Source organism: Halichoeres trimaculatus, unplaced genomic scaffold (genome assembly GCF_033239565.1).
Source record: "Halichoeres trimaculatus isolate MK-OKI-2021-1 unplaced genomic scaffold, fHalTri1.1 fHalTri1_scaffold_20, whole genome shotgun sequence".
Taxonomy (NCBI): domain Eukaryota; kingdom Metazoa; phylum Chordata; class Actinopteri; order Labriformes; family Labridae; genus Halichoeres; species Halichoeres trimaculatus.
In genome coordinates this window covers 18,419,660-18,443,387 of record NW_027437198.1, presented here as the reverse complement: position 1 = coordinate 18,443,387, position 23,728 = coordinate 18,419,660, and the positions used below count along the sequence as shown (strand labels likewise).

The 23,728-nt window shown below is 42.6% G+C and overlaps 1 protein-coding gene across 6 annotated transcripts in view; it reads right to left on the bottom strand.

Moving 5' to 3' along the window:
• Positions 1-23,728, bottom strand: part of adgrl1a (adhesion G protein-coupled receptor L1a) — a 181,538-nt gene that overhangs the window by 6,298 nt on the left and 151,512 nt on the right. For all 6 annotated transcript variants that reach the window (XM_074697407.1, XM_074697408.1, XM_074697406.1 and 3 more), the window contains 18 exons: positions 22,176-22,503; positions 20,593-20,883; positions 19,178-19,281; positions 17,854-18,039; positions 17,634-17,672; positions 13,644-13,824; positions 11,355-11,477; positions 10,263-10,471; positions 9,981-10,154; positions 9,141-9,350; positions 8,565-8,785; positions 8,189-8,255; positions 7,950-8,041; positions 7,602-7,770; positions 7,206-7,361; positions 5,946-6,042; positions 1,453-1,575; positions 53-70 (listed from right to left, as the gene is read on the bottom strand). In XM_074697407.1, coding sequence (XP_074553508.1) covers positions 53-70; positions 1,453-1,575; positions 5,946-6,042; positions 7,206-7,361; positions 7,602-7,770; positions 7,950-8,041; positions 8,189-8,255; positions 8,565-8,785; positions 9,141-9,350; positions 9,981-10,154; positions 10,263-10,471; positions 11,355-11,477; positions 13,644-13,824; positions 17,634-17,672; positions 17,854-18,039; positions 19,178-19,281; positions 20,593-20,883; positions 22,176-22,503 — 2,788 coding nt within the window. The remainder of the gene's footprint in view (positions 1-52; positions 71-1,452; positions 1,576-5,945; positions 6,043-7,205; positions 7,362-7,601; positions 7,771-7,949; positions 8,042-8,188; positions 8,256-8,564; positions 8,786-9,140; positions 9,351-9,980; positions 10,155-10,262; positions 10,472-11,354; positions 11,478-13,643; positions 13,825-17,633; positions 17,673-17,853; positions 18,040-19,177; positions 19,282-20,592; positions 20,884-22,175; positions 22,504-23,728) is intronic.

Below are 23,728 nucleotides of genomic sequence, written 5' to 3'. Positions count from 1 at the left end.
AAGAGAAGTACAATTCATGGAAGATGGTAAATATCAAATAAATTACACTTACTCGGGTCGCGGAAGGTTCCTGTGAATACCGCAGGAAGTCATGTGGAGTGAATAAAAAGAGAGGCACTAGTCAGTAAGTTTCTTTAATGATGCAACATTAACTTGATGTATTCATTTTAGGACATTTCAAAAGGGAACCATTAGCAGAACAAAATATTCTCGTCCATTCGCCTTTTTTTCTTTTTCCTCCGACTCACATCAAACTTTCCACACACATACACACACAGAACCACATTAACTGTGATTTATGCAGGGTAACTTCTGTTTGTTTGACATCATATCCCTCTAATATTTACATCCAAACCACAGAATATACTCTGGGTACTTATTTACTTCAGTCAGAGATACCTGAACACATACATAATTCATGTAAAGCCTTGTACAGTAGCAGTAATGTTTATTTTATGACTTCCCTTCAGCACACCAAAGATGTTGTGCTTTTTCACCCAAATTAACACCGCACAGCAAAGCAAACTCCACAGCCACCCAAAAAGCGAGGAGCCTGCTCATTTTTTACATCTAATGTGTGGCGTAACTTTAATCAACTTTCTTCTTCGGTGGTGCCGTGGGTAATTAGACATTCTAATGAAGTGCTCGCACTCTCTACTTCCTCTCCCACTCTCTTCTAAAAATGTCTTGGCTGCCAGGCCTGTGGCCATCAGGCTTGACGTATTGTGCGAGGAGGCTTTAAAATATTTAACAGAAACGCCGCCTTAAATTTCAGTCATCAGACTCTTGGCCTGATACTCTGCGGGTGCACACTCAGCCACAGACATCTTATTTCTCTTTTACCCAGCGAATAAAGGTGCAGTAGAGGAGCGAATAGCAGAGCATGCCTAATTCTGCAGCTTCAGACACGCACCAAGCAGTGTGGTGACGCAGCAGTGTAATAAACTGACCATCAGGCTTTCCAAAAACACCTCCACTGACAGGAAAGTAAACCCAAAAATAATAGTGAGTGCGCACGTCTAACTGACAGACACTCGCTGAGACTGTCCCTCGCCACAAAGCCGTCTCATCCCGTTGAGCATCAAATTACTTTTTCTGCCCAGGAAGAGGAAAACTGTCCTCAACATTTCTGGCAGTCACAGCTGTAGCTAAACTTCTCATCAATTCGTGGCTGTTCTCATGAAGATTCAAGATCTGACCAGATGGCAGGTTGGGCTGTAGGCACTGTTTGGCTCTGTTCTGCTCAGCCTAGTGAATCCGTCTGACAGCTACATAGTCAAACAAAACAACACACACACAGACACACACAAATGTGCAAGCGCTAAAAAACTGTAGTGAGAGATTCTGTATACCACGTCAAAACAGTGACAGAGTAGCGGACGGGAGGTGAGCAAGCCGGGTGCACGGTGTATATGAAAAAAACTCAGACTGGAGCGTTAATGAGGAGCTAACCAGTAGAGTTGAAGACGCCAGGTGAGGGCGGGGTGAAGCTCTCAGCCAGCAGAGTGTTGTATGGAGAAGTACCAGTGCGGGTCTGCAACACGGGGTTCGTCAAAAGGTGGTTGCCCATGGTTGCTGCAAGACACAAACATTTTAAAAAGTGAGCGTTATCATAAGTAGGCTGTTATCTTCCCATTCAGATGCATGCAAAGCAAGCAGGAGCAAAAACACTGCTCACAATAGGTGTAACATTTTGAATTTCACATTCCCCTCCTCGGTAATAACATCTGGAATCGTAAAAATATTTACTGTTTATTCAGATGGGGTTATTTTGGTTATGCCGTTGCTTTATGGAGCAATGCATTTCACAGTGTTCCCCTCAATGTTTATGCCTCCTGATTGTAACCTTTGAGTAAAAATACAATTGCAGGGGAGAGGTTCTGTTTGGAGCTCTGCCATTCATTTTTTTTCCTCTGGCTCCTGACAATGTAGTCAGATGGGGGAGAACAGTAATGCATGCCATTATGTAGTCTAGGGGTGCAGCCATTGAAACACAGTTAATTTCCCAGTGAAATGTGAATGCCACTACAAGACAAATATAATTCAAAGAAATGGCACACCGAGAATGTTGTATAATGCCCATGTATGGCTCCAGCCTGAGGCAACTCGAACAGAAATGCCATGAAATTAAAAATAGGACAGCATGACGGAGAGCGGTCCAAGGCAAAGTGCAACCTTCAGGTCTCACGCCTACCGTTCATCACACAGCAAGGGAGCAGGGGATTCTAGAAAAAAAATAAAATATGCACTCACACAGCTATTTATTTGTCATTTCCCTCCTTTACACCTCCCCTGTCCATCTCCCTGGCATGCCAAACAAACCCCTATCCCTCTTTTCTCTGGCTCATTCTGCTGTGTCTTAACTGAACCACATTTTCTCAGTTTCCCATGCCAGATTTTTAACAAACAACACCAAATTAGTTTGGATTAGCAGTCTGTGTATACCTCATAGGAATATCCTGCTGAAAATTAAGGGAACTAGATTTAAGTGGGGAGAGAAAGTAGGGCAAGGGGAATCAGGGGAGGCTGTGTGTGTGTGTGTGTGTGTATGTGTGGGTGTGTGTGCATGCCTCGTCTTCCGGACACATTACTATTGTCAGGAAGAGATAGTGGTTCATGAAGAAGTGAAGTGGAGAAATCAAAGAGATTGTAGATGCGAGTGATAACAATGCTGCGTCTCTTCTCCAGATTTGGCCTCTTTAATTACTCCTCCATGATAGCGCCTCTCTTTATGCCTCTCTTTTCTTCAGCCTCCCTCCTGCGCCACCCTTCGTCTTTCACTTTCTGCCAACTAACAAACTTTTTCTCAGAAGCACAGAAAATAAAGGCTTCACAGCACAGTTGCTTGTGTTTGACAGCACAACATGGAATGATCCACATTGTGTCTCCTCCAGGCTTGGTGATTGCTCTATCGTGACGAAGAAAACCCCGGAAACCGACCTGCCCAAATCCAAAGAAAACATCACTCACATAGATGCACATTCACACACACGTACACCTCATCCAAAATCCTGAGCATCCCTCCTCCCCATCCTCCTCACCCCCTGCCTTGATCCTGTCACTCTCCTCAATTAGAATAATTACCCCCTGTTCGCTCACACGCTAATCAGTTCATTAAAAAGAAAATGGATGAAATTAGCATAGAGAGTGACGGCTGATTTAGCGACCGTCTCTGTGTCATCATCAACACCCCTCCTCCCGTATCCGGAACCTGAGCCAACCTTGATAGCATCCGTGTCACTGATGGCTGCAGCAGTGACGCCACTAGTTGCTGTGGCTGAGCCAATCAGGGACTTCACACATGTTGTGCAAATTTTAAATAATTGTTCTAAAGAGTTTAGAGGGGCCTGCCTGCGTCACTGTTTTAAGACATGTTTGCAGAGGATTGATCCAGAGCAGCTGTTAAAGGGTAGAAGATTTAAAACAGAGAATCAACAAATGGTTGTGGTTTTCTTACAGTGCACTCCTGTTACAGTTTTTTATCATAACCATGGTACAACTTCCCATGTATCGGTACAAAGTATTGCTACCAGTGGCAGCTGCTGGTCAGTCAAGGAGGGGAAGCTCATTTTTTTCCGGCCTACATCATAAATTCATTTATTTATTTAAATGTAAATTCTACCCTCCTTTTCAAGAAAATGATCTGTGACCCTGTCGTACCAACCATGTGTTTTTTCCAGGGATTTTACCAGTGTTTTCTCAATGGCCAGCAGAGCTAGACTGCTTAAAAGGCCTTGGCCCATTGTGTTGTGGATGTAAGACTTGAGCCGCTTTAAACAGGAGAAGCTCCTCTCTACAGAAGATGCCCCGGTGGAGGGTTATACTTCAAGATTGCTGACTGGCTCATTTCACTGTCAATCAAAAAGGGATTCGGCCTCAGACAGATCATCCAATCATCATGAAGAAGCCCAGCATCCAGGCCAGCCCACTGCCTCATAGACCCCCAGAGACGCTGAGCGTCCAATGGGCGGGACAAAGCCCAGTGTTTATCCAATGACTGTCCAGTTTCCATAGAGGAACAACCCACTCCATGCTTCCCCGCTGAAGTCAGAAGACGCCCAGCATCCGACTGTGTTTAAGCGCTGAGACGCTGCGGGGATGAATGAGAAGGAGGTCGGGCCAGTTACCTGTGATTAGTAGCTGATTCAGAACAAAAGATGATGGAATTTTAGCGCATATTTTGTCAATGAAATGTACACACAGCAGAACATATCACCACTTTTTTGGGGGACATTGTAGGGGAAGCCGAGCTTCCCTTGCAGTCTTAGAGCAATCGCCACTGATTGCTACATACGATATCCAGTATGAGGAGGAATTCACATTTTTCTTAAAGATGCTGTGAGGAGGATCTGTTTTAATTGCATTACCTCGCCACCTTGTGGTCTGGAGTCTCTGCACACTGTCATAAATTACTTGTAATGAAGCGTGTGTTTGTTTTGGAAATACGTTTTGGAAGAACAGATCGAAACAAATTTTCTTGGTTCAAGACAATTTTTTACTGGATACAGTGCGTCAAGGTCAGGGACTTATCAGTACAGTTACGTAGCACTACTGTTTGAAACGTGACGTCAAGCAAACCTTGTCACAGACGGCTATATGTTAGCAACATCATCAGCCTGGTGCTCCGGCATATCTGTAGGCTAACGGGACGACAATTAAACAGTGTCAGTTTGTATGTAGTTTATATTGCGTTTATATAGAGCACAGCTGGCAGCCTGGTACTCTAAGAGTTGTCCGTAAAGTGTAATGTTTGTAAATTCTGGTTAGCTATGTCCTGCCAGTCATCTACCAATCAGAGCTAACGCAACCTCACTCTTCATTTTATTGATAGACTCTCAAGTTTGAACAGACCACTGCAGAATAACTGCTGACTGTGGGTTGGAATGAACATTATCACAAACAGTTTAGCCCCTGTGTTTTATTGTGATACAGTCCAGGCTAAAGGCTAATTAGCCTTTAGCTCAGGCTGTATCACTCACTTTCACTTTCTTCTGCTTTTCTGTCCTTTTTCTTTCTGACAATAGGCTGCAATGTCCATCATCACTACAAAATTAGTCATAGAAATCATTTTAGCTGAGAAAAACACAGATCTCTGTGTTTTATCTCTTCTCACTTCTAAACTTCGTCAGCCAGCGTGGTGTTGTCATAGAGACCTAGACGTGCGATAAATCAATCCAGTCCTGGTCGACCCAATCAGGAAGCTAAGAATTTAAACAATATGTAACCAGCAATATTGGCGCTAAGTGTGAATTAGGATCAGGCATATATGTAGAAGGGTGACTTTTCCAAGATCACTTTCAAACTCCTCACAGCACTTTAAAGTAGCGATCAATCCTGCATGTTTTTTTGTTGGAACAGCCATCACAATTACTATCATAATTACTAGTTCTAAAAGTGGTTGAGCAGCTACTTTAACTTCCTTTAAGCACAGTTTGTAGTTTCATCATTAAATATAAACATGCTTCAATCAGTCTAATTAAATCAACAGTAATATGAAACCACCAACGACGACACGCCAACACACATATACTAATAACAGATCACTTGAGCTCAATGCATTTCTGCTGCTGAGTGCTTTCACTGACTCCAGCCTGCCACTGCAACCCTCCACCCACCAGCCAGCCTCCAACCATATGTTATTTCATTTTAACTCCATATATTGCTGCTGCTAACTGCTATTAGCTGCCCAGGCCTCCTACTGTGAGGCAATCTGAATCATGAGTTAACCTTTGTACAGAGCGCATGTGAAGACATATTTCATAACATTGTGTCCAGTTGTACCGTCCACATTTAGCACCAAAAAGCGCTCATCGCTTTGGCTCTGTCCACTGTTCTGTCACGCTTTATGTTTTCTTGTTCAGCTGAGTGTACAGGGATCTTGGTGCATTAAACCATGAATAACTCAATGGAGGAGAAAGAGAAGCAGTGATGGAGGAAGGCCTCACCACGGTTGAGTGTCGGGGTACTATTGATATCTCCCGCCATGAAAGAAGATTCCGTCTGCTTCCGAACCGTGTCGTTCCACATCCTGCGGATCCGACTCTGGAAGAAGGAGCACAGCGCAGTGAGTGGCAGCAAACAGACAACAAGTTAAATATAGATGCGCGGCGGGTAGACTTTGTTACTCAGTGGGGCTGCTGTAATCAAAACTGCGGGGCTTGCTCTAATCTGCTAAGAACAATAGACAAACACAGCAGACAAACAGACCAAGGTGTTAGGTGAAGAGGCGCACAACTATGTCATGTAATCAAGAGGGGGGCTAATAAACTGGAGATGTGTAAGACACGATTGTAGGAGCTGATGCAATTGTTATTTGGAGTGTCTCATTAGAGTGTGTGGGAGAGCTTGTTTGTTGATTGTGATGCCTAGCTGTCATTGTGTGTGTACTGTATCTTCCATTGCCAACTGCGCATATGCCATCATGCTAAGTACTTCTGCTCGTCTAGTATGGTGCCTGAGACTATATATAGCATGTGGACTTCAAAGAATATCTTTATTAATGAGTCATCTCCTCTGGTGAGCACAGCACGCGATAGAAACTTAAAAGTAAAATCTGAACATGATCCCTGATTAAAGGAGACTTACAAAAAGAAATGTCCAATGAGCATGACACGGTGCATTCACTTTTATTCTGTCTCTGACAACTAAATGTACTGTAACACCTGTACTGTGTGCTGTTTTACATGCAGCAGATATATTTTCCTCTGGTTTGAAAAAAAAGAAGACAGAAAAAAGGTGGGCGGGGAGCAAGTTAAGTAAGTACATTAAAAAGCCTCCCAATGTAATCAGTGAGTCATTGGTATTGATCAGCAATCAAACCCCCGCAGATACACTCATGTTGCACTTCAGAGTCTTACATAACAGAACTTTGAAGCAAAAGAATAATACACAAGAAAGGTCAGTGAGTTTCATTTGTTTCCTGAGCAATTTATTTCGTTTTGACATCTCTTTGACACTGCTCTAAAAAAATCTGACAGTCAAGAGTCATTTGACCTAAGAAAAATGCATTTTAGTTTTGTTTCAGTGAAACATTTCCACTCAAAATCAGCCCAATCACGTCTTTTTTTAATCTTTTTTTAAAAAGACACAAAATGTTAAAACTAAACAGTGGTTTGATTAGTGTGTATGGATGAACCTGTGCACTGCATTTCACAGGCTCTACTTTGTGTGTGTGTTGTGTGTGTGTGCTCCATCCACCCCCCCACCTGTCTGTGGGCTGCTGCATGGCGAGCTTGGCTGCCGCTGTAGTAGCGGTTGTTGGCACGCAGGCCTGAGTTCTTCAGGGAGCCGTGGGAGCTGGTGGTGGATGTGCGGCTGCAGCAGTACGAGTGACGCAGACACTTACTGTACTCCTTATGGACCTGTAAAAAAATGAAAAAATCACACCACAGGCACAGTGGGCAAGTTTAAGAGCGGCTCATAAACACAAACAGTTTCAATGGCATGGACTCACTGTGGAGCAAGAGAGGCTTTTAAGACACAGCTACAGCAAAATGTACTTTCCACAATCAATTTGCAAGACTTACACATCCATCCATCTGCTTCATTAGCTTATCTAGACCTAAACCCAACTCAGTATGTTTTTCAAACTTGTGTCGTACCTTCTTCTGCAGGGCACAGTGGAAGATGAAGATGAACATGCCCTGGAAGGCGTTGAAGGTGGTGAAGAGGTAGGCCATGATAACTGTGTTCTCGTTGATAAACAAGAGGCCGAAAGCCCACGTCAACCCAAGCAGGAACAGCAGAGCAATGGCCCCCAGAGCCCACGACCTGCGGAAGTGCACAAGAAAAAATAACAACATGATTTGAAGAGCATATGAACTCTTTCTGAATTCACCTGATGGTATGACTTATTTATCCTCAAACTTTAGTTTCTTGAGAAAAACAAACACACACACACACACACACACACACTGCAGTGATGGCTTTATTGATTTATCTGAACTCACTTAATGTTATCCAGACGACTGGAGTCAGGTTTGAGTGCTGAAGAGTTGCGGATCATCTTGTGTAAAGTGATCATGAGGAAAATGAGGTTGAGCTGAGGAGAGAAGCAAAAAAATCATTTAATGCGTCAAACATTTGACTGTTAACAAGCTCACATAGCTAGCTCAGTGAGTACAGGAGGTTTGCATTGTGCTATCAAAACACAGAGGGTAGTAATGCTGTCTGACAGTAGAGCTAATACCATAATAACAAATGAAACGGGTCCAATGAAGCTCCAGATGAAGTAGTTATCCACTCGTAGCCAGCATCTGGAGTGGCACAGAGGAGAAGAGAGTGTTACACGCAACTAAGCTCACGAACAAACACACACACACACTCACACATGTGCACACATGCACGCACACAATATCCATGCATGCACACACTGTTTCCCTGTCTCAGCGGATTATCTTATGAGGGCTAATCATCAGGCTTTGGCTAAGTGTGTTCAGAAAAGCCAGTCCGCGGGGAGGTGCAAGAGCCGGTCGCACAGCAGTGCATATTACATTTCCAGCTGGGGGAATAACATAATCCTACTTCTCAATCTGCAGGTGCAAAAGGCCTGTCTTCACACGTACGCTTTCTTGGTCCCATAGCTCCTGTAGTCTATGGCCGCAGAGATGCCCACCACCAGTGCGGGGAAGCAGTAGCCGCACAGATAGTAGTACTTCTTGCGGGAGTACTCGCTCTCAAAGACCTCCACCAGCATGAGATAGAGCTGCACACCCTCCAGACACATCCAGGAGAAGGCAGCCAAGAAGAAGAAATGCAGAAGGCCAGCAAAGATGGGACAGGCAATCTGAAGAAGGCAGTAAGAGAAAGAGAGAGGAGAAGAAGAGGGGGAATTAAAGGTGGAATAACAGTTGAGATCAGGGTGTAAAACTGAGTGAAGAGCAGGGAAGGAAAGAAAGGAGTCACTATTAGGACATCCGGTGAGGAAAAATGAACAGCTGCCTCCTGGCTGAGTGTCTCTATGATACTGAGAGTTAATTCTTTACTCGAAGCACTAAACCTTTTTAAAAGTTACAGAATGCATCTGCTTTAAATTTCAATTTTAGAGTCACCATTAAAAAACTCTCAATGATTTTGCACCATTCAAGGAAGAAAAAAAACATGATTAAGTGAGCACATCCTTGACACAGCTTCAAACTTACATGGTATTCTGTTTTGTCGATGCCAATGAGGAACAGCAGCTCAGCGATGAAGAGGTTGATGCAGAGGTTCTTGTGGATGGTGTTACGGTCTGTCTGCAGACCCCGCAGGAAGCAGAAAGTGGAGATGCAGATGGCCAGACACACGAGGGAGATGACGATTCCCACCCAAGTGATCACGAAGAGGATCAGTTCATGCATACGGCCCTGGTACTGAGGAGAAAGAAGTGCAGTGTGTGAAAAAAAATGTGTGTGTGTGCGTCAGGGAGGGGCAGAGTGTGAAGGAATGGGGGGAAAACGGAGACAGCAGAGGGAGAACAGAATCAGTCAAATTGAGGGGAAAAATATGGGACAAGACGCAGGATGGGAGTCGAGGGTGCAGAGATAGATGGAGAACATTAGAAGGTGAAAACAAAAGAGGAGAAAGAGATAGAGAGGGGAGATAGGGGAGGGGAGAGAAGGAGTAAAATTGTTTTTTTTTTAATATTTGTAAATATATGCAAGGACCTAAAATGTAGAGACAAGAGACAAGACATCCTTAAAAAAACATGACATTCAAATTCATGTGAATGTCAGCTAGAAGAAGCAGGACATGAATTTATAAGCATGTGTCTCCCTGAATGTGGGAGTGAAGAGGGAAAAGAGAAAATTCAAAACAAAGGGCCTGTCAGCCTTGAGAGGATACATTAATGTGCGTGTGTGTGTGTGTGTGTGTGTGTGTGTGACCGAGAGTGAGCGAACGCTAATGCTCGCACGACTGAACGTCTGCATAAATTACCCTGATTCCATTTTAACCGTGTGTGTGTGTGTGTGTGCCTGTGAGCCACGCCCTTGTTTACTCACATCAGGCTCGTGGTGCGCCATGAGCACGGCAAAGTTGGTGAGGTGGCTGCAGGAGCAGGTGGTGTGTGTGTTGTTAGTGTCCAGCAGTCTGCAGCCCTGGGATGACCACTGGCCTGTCATGGAGCGCTCGGAGTAGTTCCAGAAGGAGCAATTTGGGGTGTAATAATTCTCCATCTGCAGGAAAGGAAAAAAAAAACACAAAGCGAGGGATGATGGAGGAAGTCAATTGGAGCGCTTGTATCAAAATGTAAATGAAGCACTTGAAGGATTAGAACAAAGCACCTGTAGGCGTTTGAGTGTGAAGACCACTGGTTCTGTGAGGAACACTCTGCTGGACTCTTTGTTAATGGAGGCAGCAATCACATGCGAGTTAACAGCCAAGCGCTTCTTTTCCTGGCTCAGCCCGTCCACCTCCATCTTCACTGTGGCGTTCTCCGTTGACAGGAAGGAACCCAAGTTTTTATAAAGAATGAACACCACCTTGACTTGTCCTGCATTGAGACAGAAACGCATTGAAGGAGGACGAGAAAAAGGAGCAAAAAAAAATGGCAGATTTCATATTAAAGGCGGATACGGACGATAAACGGGGAAGGAGAGAAAAAAGAAGACCAAATACAGAAATGGGGGTATAATATGGTAATGGCAGCAAGAGTGACAGAGATAGAGAGTAGGGAGTGACAGGGGGAGCAAGAGGGAGACAGAGAAAGAGAGTTAGTGAAGGTTAGAATGATGGTAAGGACCGTTTCATTTTGACTGGTGGAAGAGCGCGAGATTTAATGTGGAGGGCAATGGAACATTCATCCCTCAAGCATTCACAGATCTCTTATTATTCCATATGAATATTTCATGTGCGTTTGTTTCAATCATTCTAATCTCGTTCCCACTGCAGAGCCGAGCACAGACAGAAAACAGAAAAGGCTACGGGATGAGGGGGCCATGGAGGGAGGAGGGGATGGAAGTGTGTGTGTGTGTGTGTGTGTGTGTGTGTGCGTGTGCGGGGGGGTTAAAACAAGAGAGATGAGAGAGGGGGATAAGATGGCGGAGAGACGGAGCGAGGGAATGGAATGGGGATGAGAGAAGAGAGGGAGTGCTGAGATTGCTCTGTCAGACTGGGGCCGATTGTAATCTACACGCCTCCCCAGCTATTCTATTAAGACTGCTGTTAAGAAACCATCAAGAAAAGAAATTGTCTCAGCACTTTTGTTAATCTGATTAGCCTATTATTATGAACCAATAACTTAGTCAACTGCATGCAGATTGTTTTAAGCCCGCTCGGAAATGCAAATGGAAACATAAGAGAGAGGCTGCACGGGAGAGTGTAATTTTTCAGTTCTTTGGGTGGGGATGGGATAGGATGGGATGAGGGCTGCTGACCGTTACGACTGTACTGTTTGATGGTAGAAGCTGATAGCTGGATGGTGCTGTCACTGGCGTAGTTCTGTGGGAAAGACAAATCCTGCAGGTCCATCTCTGTGTTCAGAACATGCACCTCGAGATCTGGTGGTTAAAGGAAAGCAAAGAGAAAGAAATTAACTTTTTACAGCCTTCAACACCCAATCAAAACTATAAGACCAGGTGAAAAATTGCATCTATTTACATTTTGCAGTTTGATTTTTAAAAGACTATCAGTAGAGTTTTAAAGCACAAAAACATGAAACAATGGTGAAAAAAAAAACTGAGCAAAACTAGAAAAGCACTCAGAGAGTGCAGACCTCCGCCGCACATATAGCAATTGCCACACAACACTTTAGTCCTATTTTAATGTTATACTCTGCTACATTTTGGTGTTAGCTACAAGTTTGTATGATAATTTGTTACCTGACAGTGTTGAAAATCATGATGACCCAGAGCATATTTCATATGCCGGATCTTAGTATTCAGAATATTGCCAGGATCTGGATCCTACTTTTACGTTTGTCTTGTATTGTTTTGCAAAGCAATCTGACCATTTATCGTGGAGTTATTTACACATATGATGAAAACAGCCCTATCTCATAATGATAAAGAATCCTCTAAAAAATGCCTGGATCCAGATGGTAATCTGGACCACCTCCAAAATTCAATCACTTCTTTCTTCCATTCATTACTTTTTGAGACAGACAAACCCTCCCAAAAACATTACCTCCTTGGTGGAGGTTACAACAATTAAAGTGAAATAGGCTGTTGATCAGCAGATAAAAAGTTTAAGACCACAGCCTTTAAAAGTCAAATCTGCACAAACATGTGGATTCAATGTCATTTTCTGTCAGGTATTCACACTGTTATGACCTCCCGGTGGCAGAGGTAAAAAAAAAAAAGCTTTCTCCCTGAATGTGGTCGCATTGTTGAGCCGCAACGTGCCATAGCTTGGACACAGTGAGACAGTCATTTTAAATTTCTTCAAAAATCCTGAGGGTTATGGGACAAAAAGTCAAGAGGAAGCCCAAACAAAACCCAAACAAACCCAAAAAGATTTCACCAACAATGAGACAGTGGATTCAATGAGCTGTCTGTCAAGACACCGGACATTCCTCAACTCAAGCTGGGGCTGTTACTGGTGCCGACCACAGCCTAATAACCATCATAGGGCATCAGTAATAGAAGAGAACAAAAAACATCTTCAAAGGCCTCATCTCCTTCAATGCCACAAAACTGCCTGTTTGGACCTTTTCCAAGAGCGCCTTACATGGGACACTGAAAGGTGGAGGAAAGTTTTGATTTCTGAGCATAAAAAAAATGTCCTGATGGTCCTGATGGCTTTTCATGTTACTGACATGACAAGGAGATCCCACTTAAGAACATTTGGGGGTTGATGGCAAGGTAAGTTTACAAACACAAACATCAGTTCCAGACAGTGGATGACCTCAGTGAAGCCACCTTCACCACTTGGAGCAACATTCCCATTGGCCCCCTGGAAATTCCCACATCAAAATTTTTAAAGTGATCAATAAGAATCTAGGAGCTCCTCATTACTGAGCCCTTTTGTGAAAATTGTATTACTACTTAGGGGGTTTCGCCTTGTTTGAGTTGTGGTCTTAAACTTTTGATCAGCTGATGAACAGCCTATTTAGTTTTACCGTTGTTTCAATAAACTGCTAACTAGGGATAGGTACCGAATTAGGTACTTTTATAGGTACCAACCAAATTCTGTCTGTAGTATTTAGTAATTTGATTCATGCAAAATCAAAAGGTACCATATTTTGGTACCTAAACACTTCCTTGTGACTTTAAGGGAGCGGAAGAGTAGGCGGTTTTCCATACTGGACTTGAACACAGCATTGCAAGTTTATATACTGAAGAATAAATATCTTAAAATGAAAAACTTGGAGATTCTATTATTAAGCAAGTTAATATGTATAAACACATAAACACACACAAAATTTCAGAAATTTGGTACCGTTGAGTACCCATACCGATTGCCAGGTACCCAGCATCAGTACTGTATCGTTTCAAATGTGAAAGGTACCCATCCCTACTGCTTACTTAATATTTTCGTCTCACTCCTATTTCTTCTTTTTGCATTTTGAAGCTCTACTCCGAACCTCTTTAAGATCCAATGGTGCAAAATGTTAATTCATGCTGTTTTTCAACTGGTCCTCAAGTTTTGATCAGGTGTGGCACAAACAAGAAAAAAATAAAGAGCCAAAACTTTGAGGATCCCCCGCGGATGATCTGTACCCTTACCGATACTGGGAGCTCGGTCTGTGAAGCGATTTCCATACATGTTGTTGGCAAGCAGGAAGGCTCCTTTCTCCAGGACATCCAGGAGCATGGTGGCAGTGTGGGCTTGCTCTGTGCTGTTCATGTCCTGCCATGACTCCAGGGCCTCAGGGCGCAGTAGGTTGTCCACTGTCTGCACCACAGCCTGGAACGTGCAGAAGGCTCAGCATTCATTATCCCTGTATTACTACAAAAACTCAACAGCAAGATGTACAAGCAACCAGGGATGGTTAAGTTGAATACTAAATAGCTTGCACCAAAACTACATTTAGATGCAGATATATTTCACTAAATTAGTGCAAATCATACTTTATACAGTCTTTCACAGAGTTCTATAATCATATGTTGTAAAGTCATAAACCATGGGCTTATTTTTATTCTAACAATAGAGTTGAATCCTCTAAAACAATCTCCAAAACTTGCTTTCATTTACTTAATAACAGGCCTACACATGCCGACACAGTAGGTGGTGGTACAGGGAAAAGGAGAACAACAACGACAGCCACAGCAAGCTGATAAGGAAGTAAACACAGATTCGTGGGTGGGGATAGTTATCGCTGTTTCAGAGGAGAACACAATTACAATAAGCAAAACATGTGCTGGGAGTATTTTTGGAAAAGAGTACTCAAATTATAACACGAGAAACTTTTCAGTAACCTGAAACACTGTCACGGCAATAAAGATACAACAGATACAAATATAATACAGCAGCCACGTCAGCCTTTCTTATCTTCAGCTGTGCAGGCGTTACACATTTTAAAACACTTAATTGTGAGAAGATGAATCTTGTAATCTTTTGGTTAACTGTGAGGTGCATGTTATGGGCATACCTTCTTTGCCTAAAATAAAGTCAAAACCACATTTGGCTTTCAGAGCATCAGGGTCGTAGACTGTTGTGAAACTGTGTAAGAGGTATCATTTAGACACAGCGATTATCTGTTTCTTAATTATGTGAGCTACAGTGATGATTTGACTCATATTTCATAAGTTACAGGAAACAATTTTATTTTGAAGTTCAAAAAAGTAACATGTCAGTGTTACTGGTGTAAGCTTCATGTTGTTGGAACACGAGGCATCGATGCAGAAGTCTGTTATACCTCTTTTTCTGTCTGTAAATAGTATGATATGAACAGTAGAGTTCAGTTTGGAAGACATCTGTCTGACATCCTTATTGAAGCTTACACTTCATGACATAGACTGCATAATGGACGTGGTCTCCCTGGCATCACCTGTCTGTTTCTGAAATGGATTAGTGAAGCAAATCGGCTGGTGCGGCCATATTGGAAGTGACGCAGGATTTCAGTCTCCATACTAACAGCTATAGGGCGCCAGTCAGTCACGTGGGCTGAGCTGAGCCTCTGGTCTTAATATCTTTTAAATTGTGTGCTGATAGCAAGGTTATGATAGTTAACTAAAACGAAACTAAAAACGAAAACTCAAATTTAAAATTCATTGTAGTTAACTCAAACTAATAAAAACTAGAAAAGAAAACAAAAAGGATAAGTAAACTAAAACTGCATCTTGTGTTCACAAAACTAACTGACACTAACAAAAATCATAGACAAAATGTCCTTCGTAATCTTTTTGGACAATATTAATACCCTTCAGGTTTAAATTAATCCAACACATTTTCCCAACCAATTTTACGACTGCTTTAGGCTGTTGTCAGTGCCGTACGGCACCATCATAGTGACGAACTGGGACGTGCTTGTTTACTGCACTGACTGGCTGTGCTCTGTGCTGCGGCGAAACGTAGTGGAGCAATGAATCAGAGCATTCATAATAGTTTAATTTCATGTGAGTCTGACTTTAATTTTATTTGAGTCTGCCTTTATTGTTACAGGGTCCAAGTTTCTAATTATTTAAGCTCATATTGTATTGTTTTATATAATTTATGTTTATATTATTTTATGTTAACATTATTTTTTATATAATTCAAAGTTATATTTTTTATATTAAGTTTATTTTATTTTCATTAAGTTTATATTATTTTCTTTTGTTGAAGGCAGCAGCAAACTGTTCAGTATCAGCATTGACTGAGCAGTGAGCACTATGTTGACTTGAAAATAAACAGTATTACAAAATATTTACTCTGACCTTTTTGAATCCTGCACCTGAATAATAGGGTATGAAAAACTAAAATTAAACTGAAACTAAACTGAAACTAAAACTAAGCCTTATTGCAAAAATCTTAACTAAATAAAAACTAGAATGCCTGCTCTAAAACCAATTAAAACTAAACTGTGGCGGAAAAAAAGTCAAAAGTAACTAAAACTAAACTATAATGACAAATCCAAAACTATTATAACCTTGGCTGATAGTGATACTGGTGATTCAGACAGAATGGGTTTATTTCAGCTGTGAAAACAGCTTTTTTGGCTTGGTGTGTATGCGACTTCCGGTACTCCAGAGCCAGCCTCCAGCAGACACTTGAGAAGCACTTCCACATTGTCTACTATTTTTAGAGCTGAGAGTTCCACTTGATCAAGACATATAAAAAGTTGTTTATGAAATATTTATTGTTGAATAAAGATGCCTTCTTGTTGACTTTGTATTATAATATAAGAGCCCGTAACATAAGTGACAGAAAGGATCAGTTATTGATAAAAGATCAAGAAAATGAAGGGACAAAGTGTTTAAAGTTCGGATACACAGAAAGCTTATCATTACACACTAATTCATGAACACAGTATTAGCAGTCTGTTCTCAGGAAGTGCCATTAGCTATTAATTAGCTATTCAGTTATTCTCAGTTGAGTCTTGATTTCTTTGTAAGCCATCCCTTGGTAATTACTCTACTTTTGTTAAGTGTCAACATATTTCTTAATCACCTCAAAGTACAAAGTCTGCTCTGTTCCACTATAATTTCCTGGAAACTCACCACTCCCCTGCACTTCATTTATAACTGTGCCATGCCAGACATATAACCATTCTATTTCACACTTACAATTCATTTAATGGCAATTTTGATGGTTGTATCAGCTATCCAATTTATTGGAGTAGCCTGCTTGATGAATCATGTAATTCTCTTGCTCAGGCCTCTCAAAATGAAGGATTGACTGCTGCGTGGAATAAAGAGCATCGCTGTTAACAAAATGAATTTTGCATCACAATGCACTCTATCCGCTTCAGGAGAACAAGACAGAGGACGTCTCTGGTTTATCTCCCGAACACTGTGGTGACGCCGGGCTACCTTGCAGCGAGTGACGAAGAAATAACGAAGGGTTACACACAACACAGCAACCTTCATGTTCATCTTGCACCAAAAGAGATCAGATGGGGTTTCATATTACAGCATGCTGCAGACAGGTCAAGACACCAAGCAGCAGAGTGCTGCATTTCATCATTACACAGCAGCATACACAAGGCTTTTTCATGATATTACATTACAGCTTTCTCAGAAGCACAGATATTGCACAAATATTGAAAAAGCACAGAAGTGAACGCAAACCGTTTCCTTTCATACTGTCGTCAAATTACATTCTCACAGATCCACAGATGTTGTACCTTATTTTGCAACCCAATAAGGCCAGGGATGATATAGTATAGTAAGGCTCTACTCCAGTCCAACAAAGCTGTGATGTAGTCAAAGACGGATGTTTTATGCATTAATTGAACACAAATTTCAAAGGAGTGCACAACACGAGTGAAAACTGCTAACAAGCTCTCTGCGCTTTGGGAAATCCAACACCAACTTTAAATACCGTACATGCTGTCTGAAAGAAGAAATACCAAAACTCACTCACACTGCTCCTCAGCACAAACCTCAAATTCTGTAAGTGATGATTCTAAAGGCAGCATAAATCACAACGCAGAGCACTGAGCTAGAGGAATCTCATCCACAAACCCAGTCTACCCGAGGATTTATCTTTCCTCAGTTATAACAAGTCACAGAGTAGCCCTACTCTACAGGCATGCAAAGCAGGCGGATGGAAATAAAAAAGAGAAAAGCTACCTGAATGTAGGCTCGGCAGGTCCGCTCTCGCTTCTGGAGCTGGAAGGAAGAAAACAAAGCAAGGAATTAAAGAGCTAAACAAAGAAAGTCGTAATTAAAAAGCCCCCCGTCCTTACAAGTGCAGCCGGGGTGTAAATCCACATTAACCTCAGTGCTCCTTTCTCAGCACTTATATTAAACTCAAGCAGGGAAGTATGCAGGTGTTTACACTTCCTCCTACCTTGTTGTAGTTTCGTGCAGCTGACTCCTTGTTCCCTGGTCTCAGAGCCTGAAGCTGGGCATCTAGGATGTCCAGGAGTTGCTCAATGAGCCGTACAGATGAGCTGACATCTCCAGCCTGGATGCGACCTCGTGTGTGGTTCACCAGCTCTCCTGCTATGTTTGCAGCGTTCTCTCCGCTCTTTATCTGTTAAAGGAAACACGTTTAGAGGAAGTGATAGTAGAGGGATGATAAACAAGGTCAGGATCAAACATTTAATTCTTTTATTAAGATATTTTTGGGCTTTTTATGCCTTTAATTGGAGGAGATGACAGTGGAAAGTGCAGGAAAGAGGGCAAGGGTTGGGAGCAACATGTGGGAAAGGTGCCACTGGTTGGATCCATACCTGCGCCACCAATTTAAGGCTCATTCATCCTAAACTGCTACACTATACCGGTGCCAGAAAATACATTTTACTCTATTCAAGTGGTTTGAGAATTAGTGTTTAAACTGAGCCAATACTGTGTATGATCATGTGCATGTTCTCCGTGTTGTGTCAGAAATAGCCCCTCTCACACTATCGTTAACAACCCTCGACATCACAAGGCCCTTGTTTTTCCCAGCGCTGCTTCACTTGCAAATCACACCCTAATCAACCGCTTTACAATTGCAATTGATTTTTGCCAAAGGTGAAGGCATAATAGATTCATCCAGTGATGCTGCTTTTGAACGTGATGCTGCTTCTCCTTCCAGGGACACGCTCACACTTTGGAAAACCTTTGAGTAAACTTGTGGAAGGTATGCATAGCTAAACAGCACAGGTTCACTCCCTGTGGAAATACAGCTGAGTTAGCCAGGTCACTTTTACTTTATTTGTATGTGGAGGTGTTTGAAGTCATATTACAGGGGAAAAAAATTGGAATTAATCAGATTAATGCATTAACAGGATGCTGTAAGTAGCAGTGGGCTTAGTTAAAATCATTGAGAATCATCCGGAGACCTTGGTGTTTAGCTCCTTCACAGGTTTAATATGTATTATGAGACGATGATGAAGAAATTGAGGCAGCACAGCACTTTGCGAGCTGTGAGGCCCAAAGCCTGACTTTAAAAAATAATTTAAGCTGGCTGTAATTAAAGTATATCAGTGAAAAAAGAAAGTTAATTAAGTATCAAGAGCAGATGCCTTGTAATAAAGGGCCAGTTGAAATGAGTCTGTATTTTAATCAGGCCAGCCTTGGAGATATGTTAATGTGTGTGTGGAGGTGGACAGGGAGGAGGGTCGGGGCAGTGGGGGCAGAGAAAGGGGACAGACCCATGGCAGGGGGGGTACAGCTCCAGGTCTCACCTTCTGGGCCACCTGGTTGACCCACGGGGAGGTGCAGTTACTGAGGTCAGGACCCCGCGGGTTCCACATGACCTGATCCTCCAAGCACTGGAACGAAGCGATGCCTGAATGAGCAGAAGAAGGGGAAGAAAAAGAGGAGGGGGAAGTAATGGAGAGATAATAAGCGTTAGGTGTCTGCAATTAAAGGGTTTAAGTGTGGAGGAGAGGAATGAGCACCAAAAAGTGTGATAGAGTTATTATTTTTTTCAGCTGTGAAAAATGAAATGAAATGAATTTTAAAAATTCAATACTCAAGGTGTTTGAAGATGAGAGGGAAGACGGTAGGAGGAGGTAGAGTAAAAAGTCCATGAGAAAATGGGTCAGAAGTGGAAAAGGTTGAATAACAGAGTGTAGGGCAGGGAGAGTGTGGTTAAAGAAGAAGATGGCAGGGGGGGAAACAGGCTTTCATGCTCTAAAAGGAACGGTTTAAGAGGAACATGTGCAGACATAGCACATAACATTTACTCCATGCACACACACACACCGAGGACAGCAGGTATGATCCCTCGCTGTCAAATAAAAACACCTGGAGGGAAGCACCTTAAACCAACCCTCCTTTCCAGCTCGGTTTTTCTGTTTAGTGACGAGGGTTCAGAGAAGGGACACCACGCGGGGATAAAACCAGAGGAGGGTCTATCTCTGCTGCTGCTAACACAAATAACCGACGTCAAGTCACAAAGACGAGGCAGGGAAAAGAGGAGAAGACAAACCACAGAGAGACAGAGAAGAGAAGAGCGGGAGATAGACGCAGAAACGGAAGAGCAGAGCCGACAGAGACAATGCAGCAGCGCTTCACAGTTGTAGAGGGATCAGAGCAGATGTGGCGTTGCATTTCATACCCCCCTTTTCTTTCTCTCTGAGGCTAATTCTTTTTCTCCTCTCTCCAGTTTTTCTCTATAGTCCCCTCCATCGACCGTAGATTGGGTTTGAGAGCTCTGCCAAGATGCGGCAATTAAGCCAGCTGCTAATTTAATGTTATTGCAGTTTTCGCAGAGGGAACGCACAGAAACAGTGATTGGAGGGGGGACATGGAGGGAGAAGTCTTTCTTTCTGCGACCAAAGAGGGCTTTTTGATGGCTGCTGATGTTTAGAGGTACAGAAGCTAGCATGAAGGGAGGGTAAGCCTGTGTTGTCGAGCCTTTCATTTTGTTATTCGCCACTCCCAATCAGCTCTGTTACTGTGGGAGATGAGGCTTTCATTTGTAGGGAACAGGCTTTCATCTGTGAGTCCTACGGGACTGGGGCTGGTTGGGACCAACGCAGGGACAGTAAAGACATCACCGGTAAAAAACAAGAGCGTTAGAGACAGACATGCTGATCACTTGGTCACATGCATGAAGATTTAATGCATCTTGATGAATGGAAGTTGTCCTTACCTAGAGATCCTTTGGGACACGGGCGGTCCACCGTCTCCCCTCTTTGGGTGGTGGGCCACTGGACACCACGTATCTGCTTAGCTTCACAGACCTGGAGCTCAGGGCCTTGAGGTGGGCGGGGTGGCCGGCGAGTGACAGGCACAGTGGCTGTGATAGGTCGAAGATCAGGATGCTTGTTGATGGAGCCGATTGGTCGGGATGTGGGGGCCAGAGGGCGGGCTGTGGTGGGGCTGACACTGGAGGTGAAGGGCCTGGCTGGGAGAGTGGTCACTTGGGTAGTGGTCAAAGGACCTGAAATAACCCCAGGGGAAAAAAACAGAGAGATAAAACACAGAGTTAGAGAACATGAATGAGACTCGGAGTGAGTGATCGACATTTCAAGACTTCTAAAAGGATGTAAGGGATTTGTCAGAGCAGAAAACCTGACAACAAAAAGCGCTGAAAAAAAACAGAGATCAAGAGGACACATGCACGTGAATACAAGATGTCTGTCAGAAGATGGGTTCAAAAGTTAGCCTGACAATAATTGGGGTGACAAACACTTTTTTGAGCCTCTCAAAGGCTGCTCTCGAGAGAAACGAGGAGCAGCAAAGGAGGAGATGCGGGGAAGGCATCATTGAGTCGGGGAGAAGTAAATAATTGATCAAATGTATCAGAGGAGTCACCATCACTAACAACCAAAACTAATGGGAAGATAAAAACAGCACATCACAACTACAAAATCCTGAATGATCAAACGCAGAGTCAGCGCACAGCTCTGCCAGTGCTGCCGCCCCGAGTGTGTGTGTATATGTGTGTGTGTGTCTCCTCTTCTCTCTGAGGGTCTAATCCCAGCTTTACAGAGGCCTGTATGCAGCTCAGAGACACAACACATTCACAATCCTTCCTCACATACTGAAGGACATCCAAAGTGTAGGATAGTGCTCTCAGTTCACTCCCCCTTTATCAATTCAGAATGGCTTCTTACAAAGGAGGTGTTAGGACGAGCTATGGCAGCCAATCCTAGCTAGCTTTTCTTTTGTTCCTATTGACGGAGAATAAAATACAATGATTTTACATCTTCTGAGGTGAGAAGTGTTCATTAATCAGGGGAGAGTGTTTTTCTTTTAATCAGTCTTACTCACACTCCCGTGTTTTATGAATTTGTAATAATTATGAGAAATTAATAACAAACTTCTTTAGAAAAAGATTATTTCTCCTTGAGGTAATTTTCTCCAAGAAGACTAGGTTTTTTTTTTTTCAAATGGCTTTGTTAATATTGAACTTCATTAAAAAAATAACAAAAAGGTTTTTAAATCTGACTGAATATGCATTTAATTAACAAGTATCATGATGTCCAATATTAATGTAACCTTAACATCTTGTGCCCATCTTGCCTTTTTGCCCCCGTCACCTAAAGATCACCCCAGCTTGTACTCATTAAATCTTCAAACTCTATATTTGTACCACATTTGTTGGAACAACGCTTCATTTTCATGAGAAGCACAATACTGCTCAATTATCAAAAGAGCTCCTAAGACCAAAAAATGTCTTCAAAAAGCTTCTTTGCCCCTTTGTAAACACACCTCTGGGCTGACTCTCACCTGTGGTGGGGTCTGGTGGTCCAAACTCCAGGTTGTAGCGCAGCACATTATAGTTGTTCCACACATAGAGCTGGTTGTCCCGAGGGTTGTAGTCCACAGAGGAGATATACTGATACGGGTTGGGGAAAGGGATGTTGACTGGCTCCTCGCGACCATGGTTGGTGTTGTAAGCATACAACACCAAGTCACCGCCCGCTTCGCTGTCATCATCCTGGTAGACGGACCGCACTGCGTAGAGCACGCCGCACGCCATGAAAGCGTTGGATGCCATCCTCTTGTCGAAGCTGGTTTCCCAGGTGCCTTCAAAGCGCAGGGTGTAGGGGTTTACCTATGGGTGGAAAGAGGAATGCTGATCATGAAGCAGCTTTTATTTCATCAACAGAACAAGTCTGCAGGAGGGAAAAGACCCGTGTTTAAAATAGGGACAGACCGATTATTGGCCGGGCCGATTATCTTGGCCGATACTTGACATTTTAAGGCATATTGGCATTGGCCTTTTTATTAATCCGATGGCCAATAAGAAACAAATTTAAAACTGCATTGTTGCGGCTCTGATGCAGCCGCTTCGCTTTCTGCAGTCACTACTCAGTCCCCAGTACGGTCCCACACACAGTATCATTTGATTGGTTACAAGCAGAGCCATGGCTTGGGAAACAGCCAATCAGCAGTGCAGTTATTACACTTACATTGAAATTTTGGAAAACTTTATTTACTGTAGAAAACTTTTATTTATTTTTTTAAGGTTTCATTTAACTTTATAAAACATGTGACTGAGCCTGGGAGCTGTTTAATAAACTCATGCTTAAAGGTATTTGAATGAAGTTAAGTGTTGGAGTCTGTATTGTTCAAAATTTTGACACCATTTGCACTCCAACTGCAAATTCATATCTGCTTCAAATATTGGACTACAAATAATCGGTATTGGTATCGGCCCAGAAAAATCCATATCAGTCTTTCTCTAGTTTAAAAGTCACATGACTTAATAGTGAGAGGAGTCATTCAAACTGTAATTGTTTTCTTTATGTCAGTTGTGGGTTCGAAGGTTTGTTAATGTCACTGCTTACTCACAGCTGCCAAATTAGCATCTAACCAAGAAAATTTAAGAAGTAACAATTAAAATCCCTGGATCCTGGTATGGACTTCATATTGAATATCTCTTGAAAGTCAAAAAGATTTGATAGGGCATTTCCCATATGTATTATGTTTACACTGCAGCCTGAGTTGTATATCTGAGCAGTAATGCAAAGATTTATAATCACTCGTAAAAACATTTAAAAAGTAATTAAACCCCCAGCTCTGGAGAGAAGATTATTTCTTTGTCTTAATGCTAAGCTGTCTCTGCTCAATATACCTTAAAACTGCAATGCGGAGCCATAACAGAGACCTCTGTGTGTTTGCCGCTCTCTGGGTAAATGGGAAAAACAATAAGACTTCTTCCAAAACCGAACAATTTCTTGATGATGAAAGCGATCACTTTCTTGTTTATTACTTTGTTGCTCCATTATTCCACACTCTCATAGCTCATGCAGGGTTTGATATTTCAGACAGATTGT